Raw genomic sequence first — 19,953 nt, forward strand, 5'->3', positions numbered from 1 at the left:
AGGAGGGTGGGTTTAGATTAAATATAAGGAAGAAATTCTTTACTCAGAGGGCAGTGAGGCCCTGGCACTGCTGCCCAGAGGGCTGTGGGTGCCCCATCCCTGGAGGTGCCCAAGGCCAGGCTGGATGGGGTCCTGGGCAGCCTGAGCTGGTGGGAGGCAACCAGCCCACAGCAGGGGGTTGGAGCTGGGTGGGCTTTAAGATCATAGAATCATAGAACTAGCTAGGTTGGACCTACAAGATCATCCAGTCCAACCATCCACCTACCACCAATAACCCCACTAAACCATGTCTGTCAACACTATATCTAAATGTTTCTTGAACACCTCCAGGGACGGTGACTCAACCACCTCCCTGGGCAGCCCATTCCAGTGCCTAACCACTCTTTCAGAAAAGTAGTGTTTCCTAATGTCCAGCCTAAATCTCCCCTGGTGCAACTTGAGGCCATTCCCCCTCGTCCTGTCACTAGTTACAAGAGAGAAGAGGCCGACCCCCAGCTCACTACAACCTCCCTTCAGGTAGTTATAGAGAGCGATAAGGTCCCCCCTGAGCCTCATCTTCTCCAGACTGAACAATCCCAGCTCCCTCAGCCGCTCCTCATAAGGCCTGTGCTCCAGACCCCTCACCAGCTTTGTTGCCCTCCTCTGAACACGCTCCAGGGCCTCAATGTCTTTCTTGCAGAGAGGAGCTCAAAACTGGACACAGTACTCGAGGTGCGGCCTCACTAGGGCTGAGTACAGAGGGAGAATGACTTCCCTGCTTCTACTGGCAACACTATTTCTGATACAAGCCAGGATGCCATTGGCCTTCTTGGCCACCTGGGCACACTGCTGGCTCATGCTCAGCCGAGCATCGACCAATACCCCCAGGTCCGTTTCCTCTACACAACCTTCCAGCCACTCTGCCCAAGCCTGTAGCGTTGCCTGGGGTTGTTGTGGCCAAAGTGCAGGACCCGGCACTTGGTCTTGTTGAACCTCATCCCATTGGCTTCAGCCCAGAGATCCAGCCTGTCCAGATCTCTCTGTAGGGCCTCTCCACCCCCAGGCAGATTGACACTTCCTGCCAGCTTGGTGTCGTCTGCAAACTTACTGAGGGTGCTTCTCAATGCCCTCATCCAGGTCATCAATAAAGACATTGAAGAGGACAGGTCCCAGCACCGAAGATCCCTTCCAACCCAAACCATTCTATGATTCCATGACTCTAAAGGCAAAGACACCCCTGTCCTCTTTCTACAACGCTAGCAAGGAAGCAGCCCAGCAGCACAGACTGGCACACAGGCTCGCTGCCCGAAGCACCCGACTCGCGTCTCAGTCCCGGCCGCGAGCAGGGCCAGGGTGGGGGGGCTCAGCCTTCACAAACTTCCCCACCAGGACCGCAGCCGAGCCCCCCTTCGTCGCCCCGCCCCCGCCCCGCCCCTAAACCGGGCGCGGCCGCCGCGGGCGGGCGGACGGGCAGAGCCCGGCGGGTGCGGGCTCCGGCGGACGTTGTGTTCCCGCTGCAGGCTGCGCGCCCGCCGGCCGCAGGAGACCGCTGCGGTAAGGGCATCGGGACCGGGGGGATGCTCGGTAGGAGCCAGCGGGAGGAGCTGAGTTGAAATTCCCCCTCCGTGGATTGCAGCACGGCCGGGGGTCCTTCTCCCAGGCTGTGAGCAAGGCGGTGCGAGGGGAAAGCCCTCCGTGCCCGGTCGGAGGCATCGCTCAGCCGCGGGGGAGCCTCAAGTGCGACGGCGCTGCGCGGGGGTGGGACGCGGCGCGGGGTGCGGTGCCCTGTGCCATGCACCGCCGGTGATGGAGCGGGGAGGCGGCGGCACGGGCCGGTCGCAGCGCTGCGATGGGTTGGTTGGTCCGGAATGCAGCAGGTGCGAGCTGCGGTCCGCTGGGGCTGCGGACAGCCGCTGTCCGCCCCGGGTTTCGGCTTTTATCTTGAAACATTCTTCAGATTTAGGGCAAGGTCTCCCAAGTCCTGCCCGGCTGTACATACTTCCCTCCACGTCCTCCCTTTTGCTCAACAGCTCTGCGCTGATGAAGTGGTTTCTTGCAACATCAGCTCCGGGAGCTGAATTCCAGAGGCTGGGGGCGGGGGAGGCGTACTGGGGTATTCTGATCTGCGAGAAGTGCCCCAAAGCTGTGCCCACAGTGCTGCGAGCCGTGCATCAGGCTGCTGAGGCTGGGGAATTGCTTTGAGCAAACACTGCAGGCTGTGCTTCTTGCCCGGCTGTCTGTGGGGGAACTTCTGACTGAAGTCGGTTATGAAGAAAAGTTGGAGTCAGCCGAGTCACAGTAAGGTCACAGCCATTCTATGGAGCTTGCTCACGGCCTGAACTCTCTGGATGCTAATCCCATTTTCTCTTCCATCCCCATAAGTTTGGTTTTCCACTATGCAGCTGCCAAAGTTGAGGTGGAGTCAGGGAGCTGCAGGCATTTGGGAGCCTGGGTAATGCCTTTTGGTGCTGTTCTAAGTGAATAATCCCCTTCCAGGCTGCTGTCCAAGAATTTTGCTTCAAAAATGTGAATGCTGTACAAGAGCCATTGTGTAAAAATCATCTGAATGTGGGACAGGAAGGGACCTGGCAGGTCAGCAGATTGGGCACCAAATGATATTACGCCTTTATTGCACACCGCTGCAGTTCGTTTCTCCCCACTCTCCTGGGTACGTTTCAGAACTTTGCTGAACAGATAATATAGTATTTCTTCCAATTTACTTCTTTCTCTCACTTTATATTGGCACTATGATTATTTGGTTCTCTTACTTGTGCTCTTTTCCTCTCTTATCAATACAGAAATAGTTGCTTGCTTTGCGCTGTGCAGTGGCAAACAAGCTGGGACTTGCCTGCTCCCATAAAGCAGGCTTCCAGCTGCTGCAGGTCCCCAGCAGCCCCATGCTGTGTGTCTGGCTCCTGAAAGGATGTAAGTGAGCTCCAGGGTACATCGGGTACCACTCATGCCATGAGTCCTCACCTAGAGATAGATCCCACCTCAGCAGTCATTGCAGTAAACCTCCTCCTGCCCCAGCCCTCCTATCAATCCAACTTTTACAGCATATCCCCATGCTCTGTGCTGCTGCACTCTCCTCCCAGCTCTCTCCTACTTTCCTGCTTTGTCTCATGACAGCTCTGTAAAGGGAGATGTGGGGTAGGACAGGGTCTCCCCCACTTTCAGTGCTGACCCCACCACTGCGTCCCTCCACGTGAGTGGCTGTCTGCTCCCTGTAGATATGTACCCTATTTATTGCAAATGTTCGCCTTCCGTGGCTTGGCTCCCAGCTTTGCTGCGAGCTGTGCAGCAGGTGTCTGCACTTTAGAGGTGTTGGAAACTGAACTCTACCCCTTCCTTGTGTGCCAGCTACGCCTGATAGAATTCTCAGAGCGACCGAGTAGAAAATTGTTCTTATCGGAGCAAACTAAGTTGCATATTGTCCCTATTTCCCCACCATTTACTTCCATATCTCCAATTATATATTTTTTCTGCAACAATTATTCTGCTGATGAGGGATTTTTAATCCACCATTGCACCATAACCAGCCATGAGATGGGAGAAACTGGGCAGTGGATAGCAACGCAATGCAATAGGTTAGGCAGCAAACAGCATTCACAGAACAATTGAATCGTTAAGGTTGGAAATGACCTCTAAAATCATCTAGTCTAACTGCCAACCCATCACCACCATAACCACTAAACCATCTCATAGAACTGGAGCAAGTCATGGAACTTCAGCCAGTCTCAAGGCTTGTATCCGAACTCAGACTGTGCTCCCAGTTAAATCCTTGCTCTTGCTATTTGCAGTAAGGTCTAGCAATAATGATTCAGTGGAAGTAGCACCCACTGAATCAACACAGTTAACTCGTAAGATTGCCCAGAGACGCTGAGCAAATCCAGCTCCACGCAGTGCAAAATGCCACAGTGGGCAGATGCAAACAAGCCCATCATAAAGAGATATCTGCATTCCATTTGCTAACACTGTAACATTGTGTGCACTGTTTTATCTAACTAGGTGAGAATGGGCTAAATTTTGTGCAGCAGCTCTATACAGCCTTGCAGCCCGGTGCACCTTGTTCAGGAGGGAGACTCCCCAAGATGTTCAGTGCCTCAGGGCGAGTGTGACTAGATGCTTCTGACCTAATCCATTCTAATCCTTCTGTGTTATCCACCAAACTCAAGATTATTGCAGTGTTTCTCAGCAATGCACATACAACAGAGCAAGCAGGCAATTCCCTATTTTGTTGCACTGAGAGCGCCTGGGTGCCAGGCTGGCAACCAAGATGCTAAGACCAAACTGAGAGAAGGAAGAAAATGAGGTCGGGTTGTGAGCCTTGGCTTTGTCCTTCTTCCAGCAGGTGACACCTTGCTAGTAGGGCTGTTGTAAGCTTAGGTGTGGGTCTTGTCATAGCGTTCCCATTCCAGCTGCAGAGGCGTGATGGAAGGAGGGGAACAAAGAGCAGTATGGGAGCACTTTGCGAAAAGGGGTCACTGCATTTGTGCAAGGAAGGTTCCTAGTCAATGCTGCGTATCGCCTGGTTCTCTGTTCCTAGGAAAAAAATAACCAGTGAGCAACAGACAAGCCTTGTCATTGCTACCAGATGTCATTGGCGGTAGACAAGGAGGCGATTTTGTGGAACTGAATGTAGAGACAAATAGGGTGTGTGGAATTCATGAGCTACTGAGTCATCGCCTGTGGTGTGCAGGAGTGGCTGCAGTTAGAAGTGATTGTACAATGTGGCAGGTTTGCTGCTGTTTTGTTACCGTATCCCTTCTGGTCTGCAGAGATCTTTAAGAGAGGGTCTGTGTTTAACAGCGCAGTGATTTTTCTATTTGATGTAACTAGCGGTGTTCAGCTATTTCTGGTAGTTTGATACCTGCACTGACATTTCACAGTGCTGGAAATACTGAAGCCACAAATCGATGAGAATCTTAAGCAAGCAATGTGTTTGCAGAAAGCTCTGTAGTGTTTTGTGGTGTATTACTCTAGGAAACCTGCTGAGCTGATAAAGGGGAGTGGGCAAAGCCAGCAGGACTGGGACTTGGTGGGTGACACTTTGGTTCCAGGATTGAGTCACTCAGCGGACTCCAGGGTGTTTTAAGCTCCCAGAAAGTAGCAGCTCACTTCAGAGGGGACCTTGTTCCAGCACTGTGTCCAATAAAAGAATTAAGGCAAGTGAAGAGCTGCCAAATCTTGGTAGGGTGACACAATCTACTTGGTATGGGTATAGTGGGTGTCGCCAGGTGGTGCTATTTAGCATTGACTTCCCATTTATTATTCTTACCATGACCATTATTTTGACTCATTGAGTGTTACGTGGTATTAATTTGGGAAAATGGTTAAAGGCAAAGAAACCATTTGCTCTTTCCAGTGCTGCTCCATTGGAGCCTGTTGTGCAGTTGCTGTCAGTCAGTTCTTTGTGCTAGGAGGACTTTCCCAAAAGAGACACAAGAGAAACTCCATTTGATAGTTTGTGTAGCTGCTTAGAGCATACACAGCTTCAGTGACACTCACTTCTCCCCTATCCAAAGCATTCTGCTGCCTTCGAGCCAGTGGTGAATGCAGAAGTGAAGACAGGACGCTGCTGTTGACCAGCTTGGGGCTACGTGGGTCTGTGCGCTTCCAGCTGGGAGAGCTGAGTCATGTTTTAACGAGCAAGGAGAACTGGGGAACTTGAGCTGTACTGGGATAGCTCCAGGAAAGTGTGGGAAAGGAGGTACCCTGGCTATAAAACCTAAATTTAGTTCTCGTTTAAATGGAAGATGTTTATGATTTTACCCTGGCGTGGATCAGGCGAAGTAGGAGCCACGGGGTGTGCTCCTGCCCAGCTCTGAGAGCAGCAGGGACATGGGCACAGATGCAGCATCAGCCCTATTTCCCCTGCCCGAGGCAGCAGAAGAGGATGACATCAATTCTCTTTACCTATTTATTTTCAGTTTGGCTGGTAGGTCTGTTTGTGTTGATGCAGCTAAGGAATAACTTTGTTACCCTCTGCTCTGGCAGTTAAATCACATTATTTTTAATAAGGCAGCTATCTTCGTGCTGCTTCTGCTGTGCTGGTTTCTACTATCTGGAAACTATCTGCTTCTCATCTTCCTTTGTTTCCGCTCAGCCATCACACCGTGTGCTCTGAAAGCAGTGAGCGAGGCGTTGGCGTTAGGTCCTGATGGAAGCCTCAGGTAGAAACACAAGTCCTTGCCCTTTAGATATTGATAAGCATTGACAAGATCCCCTCTCCGTCTTCTGCAGGCTGAACAGCCCCAAGGCCCTCAGCTTTCCCTCATACAGGAGATGTTCCAGGCCCCAGTAATCTCAGTAACCTTCCACTGCACTCTCTCCAGCAGTTCCCTGTCTTTCTTGAGCTGGGGAGCCCAGAACTGCACACAGTACTCCAGATGTGTCCCAACCGGAGCAGAGGGGCAAGAGAATATCCCTCACCCTGTTGGCTATGCTCTATTTAATGTGGCCAAGGGTGCACAGTCTCCTCCTTTGTCTGCTTCTAGCTCAGGAAGGGTTGATTCATTTTCTGAAGCAGATTAATTATTTCCGCTATTTAAAAGAAAAGAAATCCTTTAGAGTTGGTCAGCTTAACACCACGTGCAGAGTGTGGTAAAGAAAAGCATTCCAAGCCTGAGTAAAAAGGTCTGTGTGGAAGAAGCAGGTGTGGGTTGCAATATTTACCAGCAGCGGGCTCTGCAATTTGTGAAGTGCTCATGAGCATGTCTTGCTCCTGACTTCAGTGACAAACAGTGCAAACTTGAGCTTGCCGCCGAGGTGAGCCTGGGAGCGAATGTTTTTATTCGCTGATGTACATTCATGACTTGTTTCCCTTCTGCTTTACATCACAGCGATGTGGCACTCGGCTCCCCAAGCAGACGAAGCCTGGCCAAGCTGCACCGCCGCTTCCTCCGCCGGCTGCTCCCCAGCCTGCTTGGCTCCATGTGCTGTTTATGCGCTGATGCACTGTAGCTCCAAATTTCAGAACAAGCTGTCCAATATTCAGGAGTTATTTTGTGTTTTTCCAGTTCCTGAGGTTTCTTTTAGAAGCCTGGGGATAAATTCTGGGTTTTGTTATTTCCATTACTGGGAGTGCACTGAACTCACACAGCCATGCCCAAGCCCTATACATGACCTCTATTTAGCTGGGAGGAAGGCACGGCAAAAGACTATGGCAACACTGAATTGTTTTACAAGCCTGCAGTTCCCAAATCCCCATTCTTGTAACACCTGTAAACAAGTGTGGGAGCAAGCCTTGCAGAGATGAATTACATATAAAATGATATCCTAACATTAGTTGTGTATTTATCTACCAGAAAGAGTGTTGATGCACTGGCACAGGCTGCCCAGGGAGGTGGAGGAGTCACTGTCCCTGGAGGTGTTCAGGAACCGTGGAGATGTGGCACTGAGGGACATGGTCAGTGGGCATGGTGGGGGTGGGCTGGGGTTGGACTGGATGATCTTAGTGGTCTTTTCCAACCTTTATGATTCTGTGATTCTATGATTTCTTTGCAAAGAAAAAAACACCGGTATCATCACCTTGTTTCTGAAGTGTTTTAAATGGTTGCATAAGAAACACTAAAAGAGATCATAGAAGGTCCCAACTTGGAAGGACCATTGAAGAAAGTGTTAACGTAAGATACCCTACATTTATGTTATACCTGGTTATGTTATTATGGTAAAATATATCATGGGACTATTTTGTCCCCAGCATGAGAATATCTCATCATAAACCTCCACGTGGCTGGAGCATCTTAAAATCTCTTCATATTAATTACAGGAATGTGACTTAGAACTGGAATAGGAGTTTTTAGGAGGGATAGCTTTAGTTCCTCTTAAAACAGTGCTGTATAGCAATAAGAGGTTAAGCCACTCTGTGCACTGATTACTGCTTACAAAAGAGACTTCAAACTTTTTCACCAAGCAGTGAAGAAAATAGTCTGAAGGGATGTTTGGAGTGATTAGCTTTGAAATAATGCTAAGCCAGTCTCCTGCTCTATTCACAAATTTGTTTCAAATGCCTCAAATGCTTGAATTTTGGAATTAGCACCAGGGCATGTTCTCTGGTTGCTCTTAGTAACACCTACAGCCATACAGCTCCCGGGCAGGTACCTGGGGCCAATCTCCTTAATGTGTGCTGTGTGTATCTCGCAGTGCCATTAGGAATCCTGGCTGCGATCAGCCTTATCAAAACAAAAGCACTCAGGCTGTTTGCTCTCGAGCTGATGGCTCACTGCGATGCCAGCCACATGGATCATTGGCGGTTCAAGTGGAAAAGCCAAGTCTCCTTAGGAAGGAGTCACATTTGCAGCCTGTTTGGGGAGCAGCTGGAGAAACGCAGGCTCTTCAAGGGCCCTTCTGTTGTCCCTGTAGCTTTTTTCAGTGGATGTCCTCAGACCTCAACATGGATCTGAGCAGCTTTTTGGCTCAGTGGTGCGTGCAACCTCCTGCAGAGCTCTTCTCTTCCTCCTCATGCACTGCAACGCATGTGTGCAAGATAAAGAAGCTGAAGATGTAGCCAGTGTGAGCGCATGCATCCTGTAGAGACCCATGCATGGGTCTGTGCCGTTTGCTTTGGGTAAAACTGCTGATGCAGGGTTGATTGATTGATTGATTGATTGATTGATTGATTGATTTTGCAGAAAATGTGGTCATCTCCTGCTCAGTGAAGCATGGAGTTCATGGCGTTTCCCCAGCTGAAAGCACCCTGCCCAAAACAGGATGTGTTTTGTTATAGGAACTTCCTAGAAGAAATGTGGACCAAATGTTTTTGACATTTAAAATAAATCTATCCCATTAGATACTATGTTCCAGGAAATATGCATGTGCTGGCAGCAGCATGGTCCTTTATTTTCATTATCTGAAGTATCTGTCAGATAGATACTTTCTTCAAAAGGCCTTTTTTTTTTTCCCCCTTTACCATCAACTTCAGTGATGTATTTAGCAGAAAGGCAGCTAGAGGTCGGTGATTTGAGGGCTGGAGGTAAAATCCGTTCAATCTCTGAGAAGAGAATTCAGCTGGCAGAAGAGGGAGCAGCCCCCTGTGAGGGTGCTGAGATGTCCTCCCCAACATCTGCCCCCACAGCAACTCTGGACCTGCCTGTCCCCTGTGCCATGCGGATCACCATACATAGGACAGATGCTGATATCAAATTATCTGCATTTCTTCCTGGCACCTTCATTTTCCTCCAGAGACCCCACAAACACATGCCCATTCACCTGCCTTTGCTGTGGCACCCAACAAGTGGTTGCAGAGAGCTACTCCCCATTGCCAGAACTGTTCCTGTACTGGGGGCCTGCAGAGGGCCTGCAGCTATGGGGCTGCTTTTCTGCTTTTTAGCCTGATTTCACTGCTTCTGCTCTCTTTTTTATTATTATTATTATTATTTTTTTTACTTGGGAGTCAGTGCAGCCTTTCAGAGAACAAACATTTCTGGCATATCTTGCAGGTCCAGAGTTCAGACAAACCTGATGGCAGCTGATAGCCCTGTAAATTCCTTCCCTTGGCTGCCAGAACAGGGTTTTGTAGCACCAGCAAGCCTTTCCTGCAGGATTATTGTCTTCCTTCTTCTCTGGAACCCCACTGTGCATCCACCCCATGATGGGAGGGCTGGGAGCTGCGCCTCAGGAGTGCACAGTGAAGTGAAACTCATGTGCTGTTGTAAAAGCCATCACGGAGCAATGTTTATCTTGGACTGTAGTGCTTCCTACAGCGGGATGGAGAACTATGCTAAGTCATTTCCTTGGCATTGAATTGTTACAGCGAAACTGCCTTAGTTAGAAAGCACAGGGCAAAGGCTTCCCTTAAAGTGAGCTGGATTTGAACCTAGGGACAGGAGGATTGGTGTATTCCAGGGCTGGGTTGGATGGGGCCCTGGGCAGCCTGATCTGGTGACTGACGTAGTGGTTGGCAACCTGCCCACGGCAAGGGGCTGGAACTAGGTGATCTTTGAGGTCCCTTCCAACCCAAACCACTCTGTGATTCATTTCTGATGCAGCCAGAACTGGTGCAGCAGTGCTCCTGGACACAAGCACTGAGTTTCTCCGTTAGGGCAGGGAACTTCATCCTGTGGGTGATTTATTCTGGTTGGAGGCCCCGTGGAGGGAGAAAAAACAGCATCTGAAGTGTAATGGCTGCCACAAGCCAGGCAGCAGGCTGATGCCAACATGGGCTGTGCTGAAATATTCACAACTCAGTAACAGCCAGCTCTCGGCAAGCACCTCCCAAGAGGGTGAATCCAGCCATTTCACAGCTCTGTGAAAACCCAACCAGAAGTGCAACAGAAAAGATTTTCTATTAAAATGAGTTATTAAAATCCTCAGAGCCTTCTTGAGCTCAGGCCAAGCTGAGGTGCAGGGGCATAGGAGTGCCTGGAACAAGCAGCATTCCTAAAGCCACATCCCTGACGTGGAATGATGTCTGCTGGGTGGACAGCTCCACTGGAGACATCACCCCCGGGTTATGCAGTCCTGGCCCTACCAGCACCTCCAACACCTTGATGACTTTGCAGTGCTATAGGACCCAATGCCACAAAGCCTTGCAGCCATCAAGGGTGGGGACAAGGATGGCTCTCCATCCATCCCACTCTGGCCAACTCCATCCCACCTTGGCCAACTTTCTTCCTCTTTTCCAGTTTTATTTATTTATTTGTTTGTTTGTTTTACCCTTTGCCAGATCATTTTCCTGCTCTGAGTCACCCCACATCTTTTGTTTAGAGCCCAGGGACTGCACGCAAATCCCAGTCACCAGCACAGAGTGAATGAAAGCGTTGACAAACGACATGCAAATGCCTTTCCTGGAGGCTACAGAAAAGTTATTTGCTTGCACCATTTGGCAGACTGGTATTTACATATTATTAAATGCTGACATCCTGTTGAACTTTCTTGTAGCGTGTGATTTGCAGACAGTCACTACTTTGAGGATTTAGACCTTAATGGCTGAGGCCTGCTTGGCAGAGAACATGAGCTGAGGGCTCTCAGGGCTGTTTGGAGAGGATCCTTTTGGGTGAGAGAGACCGGAGAATAATTTGGCTCCAGCTCCAAGGTAGGAATTCATTTTTCTGTCCTCTTGGTTTCCTGTGGAGGTGTTTAAAAGAAAAAAAAAAAAGCAATTGCAGAAGGTTTTTGGCTCTTGTAGTATCTGTTTGTTTGACAGCTTCCCACTGCGAGTGAACCGTGAGAATCTTAGAAAGTTACTACTGCACTTTGCATGTTGCTGGGTAACAGTTTCTGCCTCTCATGTGGGCCCCAAATCATCCTCATAAATCGCATTCTAAAATGCCAAATGGCGCTGGCACTGCTGGGACAGGAGCTGTGGTGGCCCCAGACATGCCATAGGGCCCAGCAGGTGTTCCTTGGGACCTGGACAAGAGTCGGGATGCCATGAGGAAGCCCTGGTAATGGGATACAGCATCATGCTGTGGGTTCTGTGGGTTGTGCCCAGTGCAGGAGGGAGCACATCCCCTGTGTGCATGGGATGGGTGCAGGCTGCCACGCAGCATCACTGACCCAAAACCTGTGGTACCAGGTTAGGATGCTGCAGGGCTCTCATCTGCCTGGGAAAGCTTTTAAAATTGGTTTGGCTGTTAAGGGGAGGATTGGGTGTTGATTCTGGCTGTGTTTCCTCAGTAGCAGTGGCCATTTCTGACTGTTGCACTGATTTCTTTTAGACCTGGCTTGCCAGGATAAGGCATAATAATAGGTTACCAAGCATCTTCAGACAGTGTTACTGTTGTAACTCTTCTTAAACTCATTTTAATCTAAGCTAGAGCAAGCTTTAAATATAAATAAGACTTTCAGTGGCTCTGAAGATCCTATCACAAACATCCTTGAGCATCTCACTTGATTGTGATTTGTGTGTGGTTCCTGCAGCAGCCTAATGATTTATTTACTTGTTTGTTTGCCGGGGAGGAAGCAGGCACAGGTGATTATTTTTTACTAGTGTAGTTAATCCTGGCTTAACCCCATCATTGCTAATCCATTTTGAGTGAACGTGGTAACCACTTGTTTGTGCAAGGTATCACATGATACTGTAGCTTATATCTGGCCAGGAGAGAGAATCATAGAATCATTTGAGTTGGAAGGGACCCTTAAAGGCCATCTGGTCCAACTCCCCTGCAGTCAACAGGGACACCTACAGCTCCATCAGGTGCTCAGAGCCCCATCCAGCCTGACCTTGAGTGCCTCCAAGGATGGGACATCCACCACCTCTGTTGTGCAGATCTTGCCTCTGGCTGGCATGACTCAATTTCCCACCAGATTCTTAACATGAGCCCCTCTCATTCGTACTAACAGCAATGGGCCCGCACCAGGGACCAAACTGTGTCTAAAATAGAGTCTCCCCCCTCTTTCAGCATGTGGGAGGATGATTTCATTAGTTGGTGTGCACCAAGCTGCTCAGACACCGCACAGGAAAACACAATAGTGCACATGAAAGCAGGAGGAGGAACAAACCCATCAGGCTTTCTGAAGTGTTTTTGGAAATGCAGAGCCGGGATGTTGTTTCTTTATAGTGACTGAGTAGACTGACGTGTTGCAAAATACAAAGGCTCTGCGTATTCCCAGCAGTGGAGTGAAAACTGGAACTACTCAGAAGCAAAACCTATCATTAGCAGGCAGCCAAGCACAGCAGCCTCTCCAGCATCAGGAACAGGCACAGAAGGGAGGGAGGGGCTGAGCAGCCCCAAAAGAGCTTTTCTTAGGGCCAAGGGTGTGCAGCAGCCTCACTGAGAGAAGTGAAGAGCTGTGATTTTAATGATGGCAGTGCATGAAGTCTGCCCTCCTCAAAAGGCATTCTCATCCCAATGGCATCCCTGCGTCTGGCAGAATGGGTATTGCGTCTGCTTCCAGAAAATCCAAGTGATTCTGAATCTGTAACTTTTCTCACTTTCCTTCTCACCCAGTTCTATCAAGCTGTCCTGAAAAATCATCCTTTTCCTGTCCTCCCAGGTCCTTGCTGTGATCCATGGCATCCTGGAGGCGTGTAATAATCGAGACTGAAAGCTGTGCTGTGCAGCTCTGTTCTCCCCAGCATCTCAGGGTGGAGAAAGTATCAACATGCCCTGATTTATCCCCCACAGATGTCATCTCCTGGGGAGCTGGCTTTTACTTGGAGGAGAGAGGGGCACACAGCGCTGCAGAGAAGCATCTGATTCAGAAGGAAAGGAAGAGGAAAGTTTAAAGAACCAGGCTGAATGGAAGCAGGGAGCATCATGGCTTTGCAAACAGATCCAAACAGTTAGCACTGCGAACTGCAGTATTTCTGCTGCCAGGAGCAAGGGGATGAGTATTTATGATGACTCTCCTCAAATTTGACTGCTTGGGAGTACTTTTGCATTCAGACTTCTGCAGGCATTATTCCCCACCAGGTCTAACCCAGCTCTGAAGATGAGAAGCAAGATCAGCAGGGCGCTGCTTTTATCCCAGCGTGAGCTGTGGGTGTCCCAGTGCAGGGAGCAGGGATGGCATCAGGACATCTGTGAGGGAGCAGCACCTATGCTGTACTGAGGGTGCAGCTGGGGAGGGCACTGTGCTGCCAGCCAGAGGCTGGGGACATCGCTTCCACTATTGCATTGCAATCCATTTTAATCTTATATCTGTCTCAATCCATGGCCATCATTTACCTGCTGGTAAGCTCCTGTGGTCAGAGATGAAAGGTGAAGCCAGCAGCCCTCTGAGGATGGAGCTGAGCAGCTTCACAATACTGTGCTTCATGGAAAACAGGGGAAGATGCTGCATTCATAATATATCACTCATATCCATGTTTGTAAACAGATTTATCACACCATCTGCAGAATTGTGCTGCAGTCTCCATATTTGTTTTCTTTCCATTTATGTAGCACAGCTCCTATTTAATTAATTTCATTTTTTACAGTTATATATATTAGCAGTCTCTTTTTTCTTCTTCCCCACAAAAAAGGAATACACTCTGAGGGAGAGAATATTTAATCAATCAAATTTGTTCAGCTCAATGCATAACAGCTCAAGCCTTTGCTGCTCCAAAATTTACCTGCCTGGTTTGCTTCTCATCTCTTCACATCTGTGTGGAGCAGCTGGGGAGGAAAGGATGATTTAGAACAACTCCGCTGACAAACAGGATGCGCTGTTGGTATTTCCTGTCTCCTGTTGCACCGGGTTAGCTTAATTTTCAGAAATCAGCAAAACTTAAGGTCAATAATCCTATTACAATCTCTCTGACTTCCTGTCACTGATACTGTATATAAAGATGTATTTGTCCAACATGGAGAAACAAACCAGCCCGCTATGTTATCTGGTTTGATATGAAAGGTTTAGTCATATGCAAATAAAAAGGTGATTTATTGAGTATTTTTATAGTCACTGAAAAGTCACTGAAGTCACTGAAAGAGAGAAGCTCGCAGTCAGCAGCTGTGCAACCAGATTCTCTACTTGGTGTTGGTGCACACTTTCACTCTGGGGAGAGCAAAGAGCATGGGCTCCAGCTGAGCCAAGAGGAGGGACAGGTCCCACCCAGGGCATTGGGGTGGTGATGGGGCTGAGAGCATGGGCTTGGCCCAACAGGTTTTGGAAGAGGACCCCTGGGGGCAGGAGACTTTGCCTCCCTCCTTCTGGACAGAGAGGATTTCTGTTCTTCTTTGCATTGTGCCTAGCCTGAATTCCTGAGCTGGGGTAGAGGAGGAGCTGAAGGTGACTAAATCCAGTGAGACTTTAGCCAAGAATGAGGAGTGAGTAGGCTGTGGTCTGCAGACACTGATGATGATCTTAGAAACTCAAGCCTATACTTTGGCAGGACAGTTGTTATTTTTTTTTTCTTTAATGGCCGTTTTTATTACTTATTAGCTGTACAGTATGTTCTCAGATGATATATTCACAGTCTCACGTTTTTCAGTCATGGCCATTGCCATCTGGGTGCTTGGCCAAGAACTTCCCCTCTGCAATAACGTTTCTCCAGAGCTCAAGAAGTGTGTTAGGATTTTCTGTGACCGTATCCAGCCAACTCTATATCCCTCTGACCCTACCTCAACACAGCCTTTAATGCTGTGAGCTGTGATTTGAGGTGTCCTGCCAAGAAGTATTTCCCAACACTTTGCCCTGAGGGAACTGTTTGAGATATCTCAGATATCCCATCCCACCTCACCTTGCATCCATCCAAAAGCCATGTTTAAGTCCATAACATCATGCTCTCAAGCCTATTGTAAATGAGTAAGCAAACATTTTGGCTTCATAGCTAGAAGTCCTTGTGCTGGATTTGGTAATGGAGGGCAAGATTCTCCTGTAATCCTTCAGTCTACCAGATGCTGCATTTTGGGGACAAATGGCTCCTAGGTTATTTTGGTGTCTCCATGTGGGCTCACCAACCCAGGGAAGCCAAGGTGATGATGGCATGGCAGGGAAGGAGGAAGCATTAAAGGTTGGCTTTGGGGCACACAGGCCAGCCCCAGGTTTGTCCTCCTTCTGTGGAAGAACTGTCCACTCTGATAGTAATTCATCTTTAAAATTATTGCATTTCGTTTTGAAAATGACTTGCCTAAATCACTGAGGATCTGAAAAATGAGGATCCTAGTTCAAACATTAAGTCTAGCATAAAGGGTTAATTTGACTGGGCTTTGATCTTTCTCTGTGATGAATCAACTCCTCGCTCTCCTTGCTGCTGAGACAGACCATAGGAGATGGACCTTGAAAGGATGTGCTTCATCTTCAAAAAGCTGTACTGCTGTTTTAATAGCCTTTCCCTGCAGTCTCTCTGCTTGCAGCTTGTTGGGGTCTCACATTCGCATACACAAGCACCACATTTAGCGAACGTATTTGCTGCAACAGCAGATGGGAAGAGATTAAGTGTGCATTATAAAATTAACCTCTGCATCATTCAAAAGAAACAAAAGCAAAAAAAAAAAACAAAAAAAAACAGGGTAATTGGATGCTTATATGAACAGGATATGCTCAAATGACTTCTACATCTCATTACAAATACTTAGAAACTGCACAGCATTTCCACTGCAATGAGATTTCAAAGTGGTTTAATGGGCAAAAGGAGTTCAGAGCTGATAATGCTGCTTCCAACATTATCCTTTCACTGCACAAAATAGGTAGTGGCTATTGACTGGTGGAAATTGGCTACTTAAAGCTGTATTTACTGACTTAGATGTGCTAAAAGTCTCTTTACAGAGTTTTCAGGGCCTGAATATAATATGTGTCATTAAGGAGGGGATGTATTTAGTTTCTTCAACAGAGGACTGGTTCCAGTGTGTGCCTGGCATGCTGGAGAGCTGGCATAGGAGCAGGAACCTTCTGCGGTTGTGCTTTAAGTCCTGACCCTATGAGAAAAACATTGCTGCTGTGGGGTTGGTACTCAGTCTAAATGGACTTCTCATATTGTCTTTTCTTTTTCTTTCAGGACAAACAGTTCATGATGTCAATCAAAAAGGAAGGTGCCCACAAGAAATGGGCTGCCCTGAAGGAGAAACTCGGGCCCCAGGATACCGACCAGTCAGAGGCCAACCTGGAAAATGCAGAGCCAGAGCTGTGCATCCGCCTCCTGCAAATGCCATCGGTGGTGAACTACTCCGGGCTGAAGAAGCGTCTGGAGAACAGTGACGATGCTTGGATGGTCCAGTTCCTGGAGCTCTGCGGATTGGACCTCCTCCTGGAGGCTCTGGACAGGCTGTCTGGCAGAGGGGTGGCCAGGATTTCCGATGCCTTGCTACAGCTCACCTGCATTAACTGTGTGAGGGCAGTCATGAACTCCCGCAGGGGCATTGAATACATTGTGAGCAACGAGGGCTACGTCAGAAAACTCTTCCAAGGTGAGGAGACATCTTCTTGCCACGCAGAGTGTGGGCTTTTTCTGTTGCTTATCCTCCTGCCCTGCACTGGGCTTCTTGGAAGTTGTTGATTGCAACTAATTAATGAAATTAATTTCTCTTAAAAATAAGCGTGTTCTGAAATGGTATTGCTTTTGCCACTTAATGCCATATAGATGGGCTCATTTTTGCACAGATGTCTTCATAGTTGATGAGAAGCTGGGAATAAGCACTGCCTTAGCCATACATGGTCATGAGAAGTCCAGAACCCAGCTTCTCAGCAGATACTTGCTATTAGTCCTTGTGAGGCCCAAAAGCAGAAGGAGAGACATTAAAAGAGCTTGGAGACTCATAGCCTCTGAAGAAGAGGGAGAGTGCAATTGTTTAGACTCAAGAGGTCCTTTAGACTCAAGGTTGGCCATGGAGGTGGTTGGTGCCCCATCTCTGGAGACACTCAAGGTCAGGCTGGATGGGGCTCTGAGCATTTGATTGATCTGGTGTCTGTGCATTGCAGGGAGGTTGGACTAGATGGCCTTCAAAGGTCCCTTCCAACTCAAACTATTCTACAATAAGAGAGTCCATTTTCCATGTTGCCCAGTCTTTTCCTTCTAGAAAATGGCATATAACACCATTCAACGTTTCCTGCCATTCATTTGGTAGGAAACTTCTCAGGGCATCTCCTAGGGCTTGCTTGTACAGCACTTCTTGACAGTGGGGCTGGGAGGATAACTTCTGCGTTGCTCCACAGAGCTGAGATCACAGCTGCACCCAGATACCCTTATTAATAGCTCTTCAAAATGCATTTAATCTGAAAGATGGTTTGTTCCTCTCTACAGTTTTCAAGTCCTCTTCCTTTTCTTCCATGCTGTATTTTCATAACCAGCGTGAAATACAGAACTGGCATTATTGTACTGTGAAAGACAACAGGATATCCTCGGCTTCTCAGCAGTCTGGCTTCTTTGTGCACCAATAAACAAAAAATAAGATAACCTAATCCATTCCCTCTCACCTCCAAGGGCTCAGAGAGAGATAGTAATGGAAGAAAAGGGAATCCATGAGGACTGGAGAGAACAATTGGCCTGTTTGATATGCATGTTGAGTGATTCTGTACTAAAAATAAGATTAATTAATTGGGGAAAATGGTTCATCTGCTGTTCTAGAAAACACTTGCCTGTGAAAATTGGAAATAAAATGCGTAACTGCAAGTGCTGAGATCTTGGCTGCTGTTACAGCATTTCCACTGGTACTTGGAATAGGTGAACAGCTACATGCAGCACCAAAAAGCCAGTGGGTTAACTGAGCTAGCATTTACTGTTCCTACTAGAAGTCACTACCACACATGGCTATTGGAGTGGGACATCTATAAATGAGGATATTTTTCTTCCTGTCTTTCATGTATTGGCTGCACTCTTTCACTTTTTCTTCTGCCACTAGCCATAAGCCTTGTAGCAGAAGACACTGAGATTCAGAACTTTGCGCTCTTAAAAATCTATTTTCGTTTTGTTTTATTTTGTTCTCCTCCAGCACTTGACACAACTAATGTCATGGTGAAAAAGCAAGTATTTGAACTCCTGGCTGCACTGTGCATTTACTCATCAGATGGCCATGGTTTGGCTTTGGATGCCCTGGACCATTACAAGGCAAGTTTTGAGCTGCAGGAGGAGAAAAGGGTTTGGAGTGAAGGTCACTTTTCATCATTTTGGTAAGAGAGGCAGGTATTTACAGAGGAATTTGTAGGAATTTTGGCCTCGCCAGCAGAAGCCCAGAGGCGTTACTCTGTGATTTGTCTCTGGGCAAAGGACTACCACCAAGAAGGTTCTTTCTGTCAGGAAAAGCACTAGTGAAGTACCAAGGTACATGGTACCACATCCTTGGGTTTCACTGGTCACAAGCCCAGGTAGGTGCATCAGTTAGCAGAAAGCAGAAAGCAGGAGAAGTTTCACAGATGTCCCCTGCTGACCAGACACTGTTCCATGATAAGGATGCTGCTACATCTTCCTGTCTTATGCTCCAATGCGTAAATTGAAAGTGGTTTTAAGAGGGTAACCCTAGTTGAGAGCCTGCACTAAAGAGGTAGACATTACTGAACTGTCTAAACAGAAATGTCACTTGTGTTACTAACAGAATGTGAAGAACCAGCAGTATCGATTCAGTGTCATAATGAATGAGCTGTCCAACACAGATAATGTGCCATACATGGTGACACTGCTGAGCGCTATCAATGCCATCATACTGGGGAAAGAAGACCTAAGAACAAGAACACAGATCCGAAATGAGTTCATAGGTAAGGGTATTTGTGGCACCTAAGTTTCTCCAGAAAAAACATCAATGGCCAAGCAAAGGGCAGTTTTGTGGCTTTATATTTAGATGTATCTGTATTGTGATTAAAGAGGGCTGGGAATGAAAACTGCAAATAATGCAGCTGGAGTTCTATTTTTATGTGTGTCTGTGTGTTCTCTGTTCTCTTCATCAACCTTTCTTTAGCCAGATGTATTTAACTTTGCTGCTCTCCCATAGTTTTGATCTCTTCTAGCATCCCACCACCCCTTGATATTCTCAAACGCATCTTTATAACCAGCCATCTTTCGTGGCCACTTTTCATTATATTACAATTCATCATAAAAGGACATGAAGTTTGGATTCACCACAGGTAATATGTACATCTGTGCTGGTGAGCCTAGGCTCCATTTCCTTCTGTGGAGAAAAAGGGACATTTGATCTCACAGTTCATCTGACTTACTTTAGACATCTACTTTGGAATTAGAAGACTTGTTCCCTAGAAGTGCCAGTGTCCCTCTGTAACCCCAGGGGATGCTCAGTGGCTCACTTAGCTGCAGACATGAGCTGCAAGCCTCTTCAGTTAAATGAATCTACCTACTTTGACAGATCCAGGTGATCTTCACTTTGACAGATCCAGGATAGCTTCACTTTTTATTTCTGTAAAAAGCGTTTATGAGAGTCACATTATATAAAGATCATAATAGATCAGTGCCAAGAAGGTCCTAATGCCAATATATATATTTTTTTTGTTCTCCCAGGGCTTCAGTTGTTGGATATCTTAGACAAGCTAAGGTAGGGATCACTGTTTAAATTTTCTTTTACAAATGAGATTCACAGTAACATAGCTGTGGAAGTTCAATACTTAGCAGTCTTCAGTTGTGTGAGGTATACACGGGTGGAGTGAACCACACAGGTATGCACCTGT

At 47.6% G+C, this 19,953-nt stretch overlaps 1 protein-coding gene across 1 annotated transcript; it reads left to right on the plus strand.

Annotated features, from left to right (window-relative positions):
• LOC110401316 (inverted formin-2-like) lies at positions 1,415-19,824 on the plus strand. The gene is made up of 5 exons (XM_021402278.1): positions 1,415-1,533; positions 16,343-16,751; positions 18,273-18,388; positions 18,873-19,032; positions 19,787-19,824. The coding sequence occupies exons 2-5, from the start codon at positions 16,355-16,357 to the stop codon at positions 19,822-19,824; spliced, it is 711 nt and encodes a 236-aa protein (XP_021257953.1). The 5' UTR covers positions 1,415-1,533; positions 16,343-16,354.

Source organism: Numida meleagris, chromosome 6 (assembly GCF_002078875.1).
Source record: "Numida meleagris isolate 19003 breed g44 Domestic line chromosome 6, NumMel1.0, whole genome shotgun sequence".
NCBI classification, from domain to species: Eukaryota; Metazoa; Chordata; class Aves; order Galliformes; family Numididae; genus Numida; species Numida meleagris.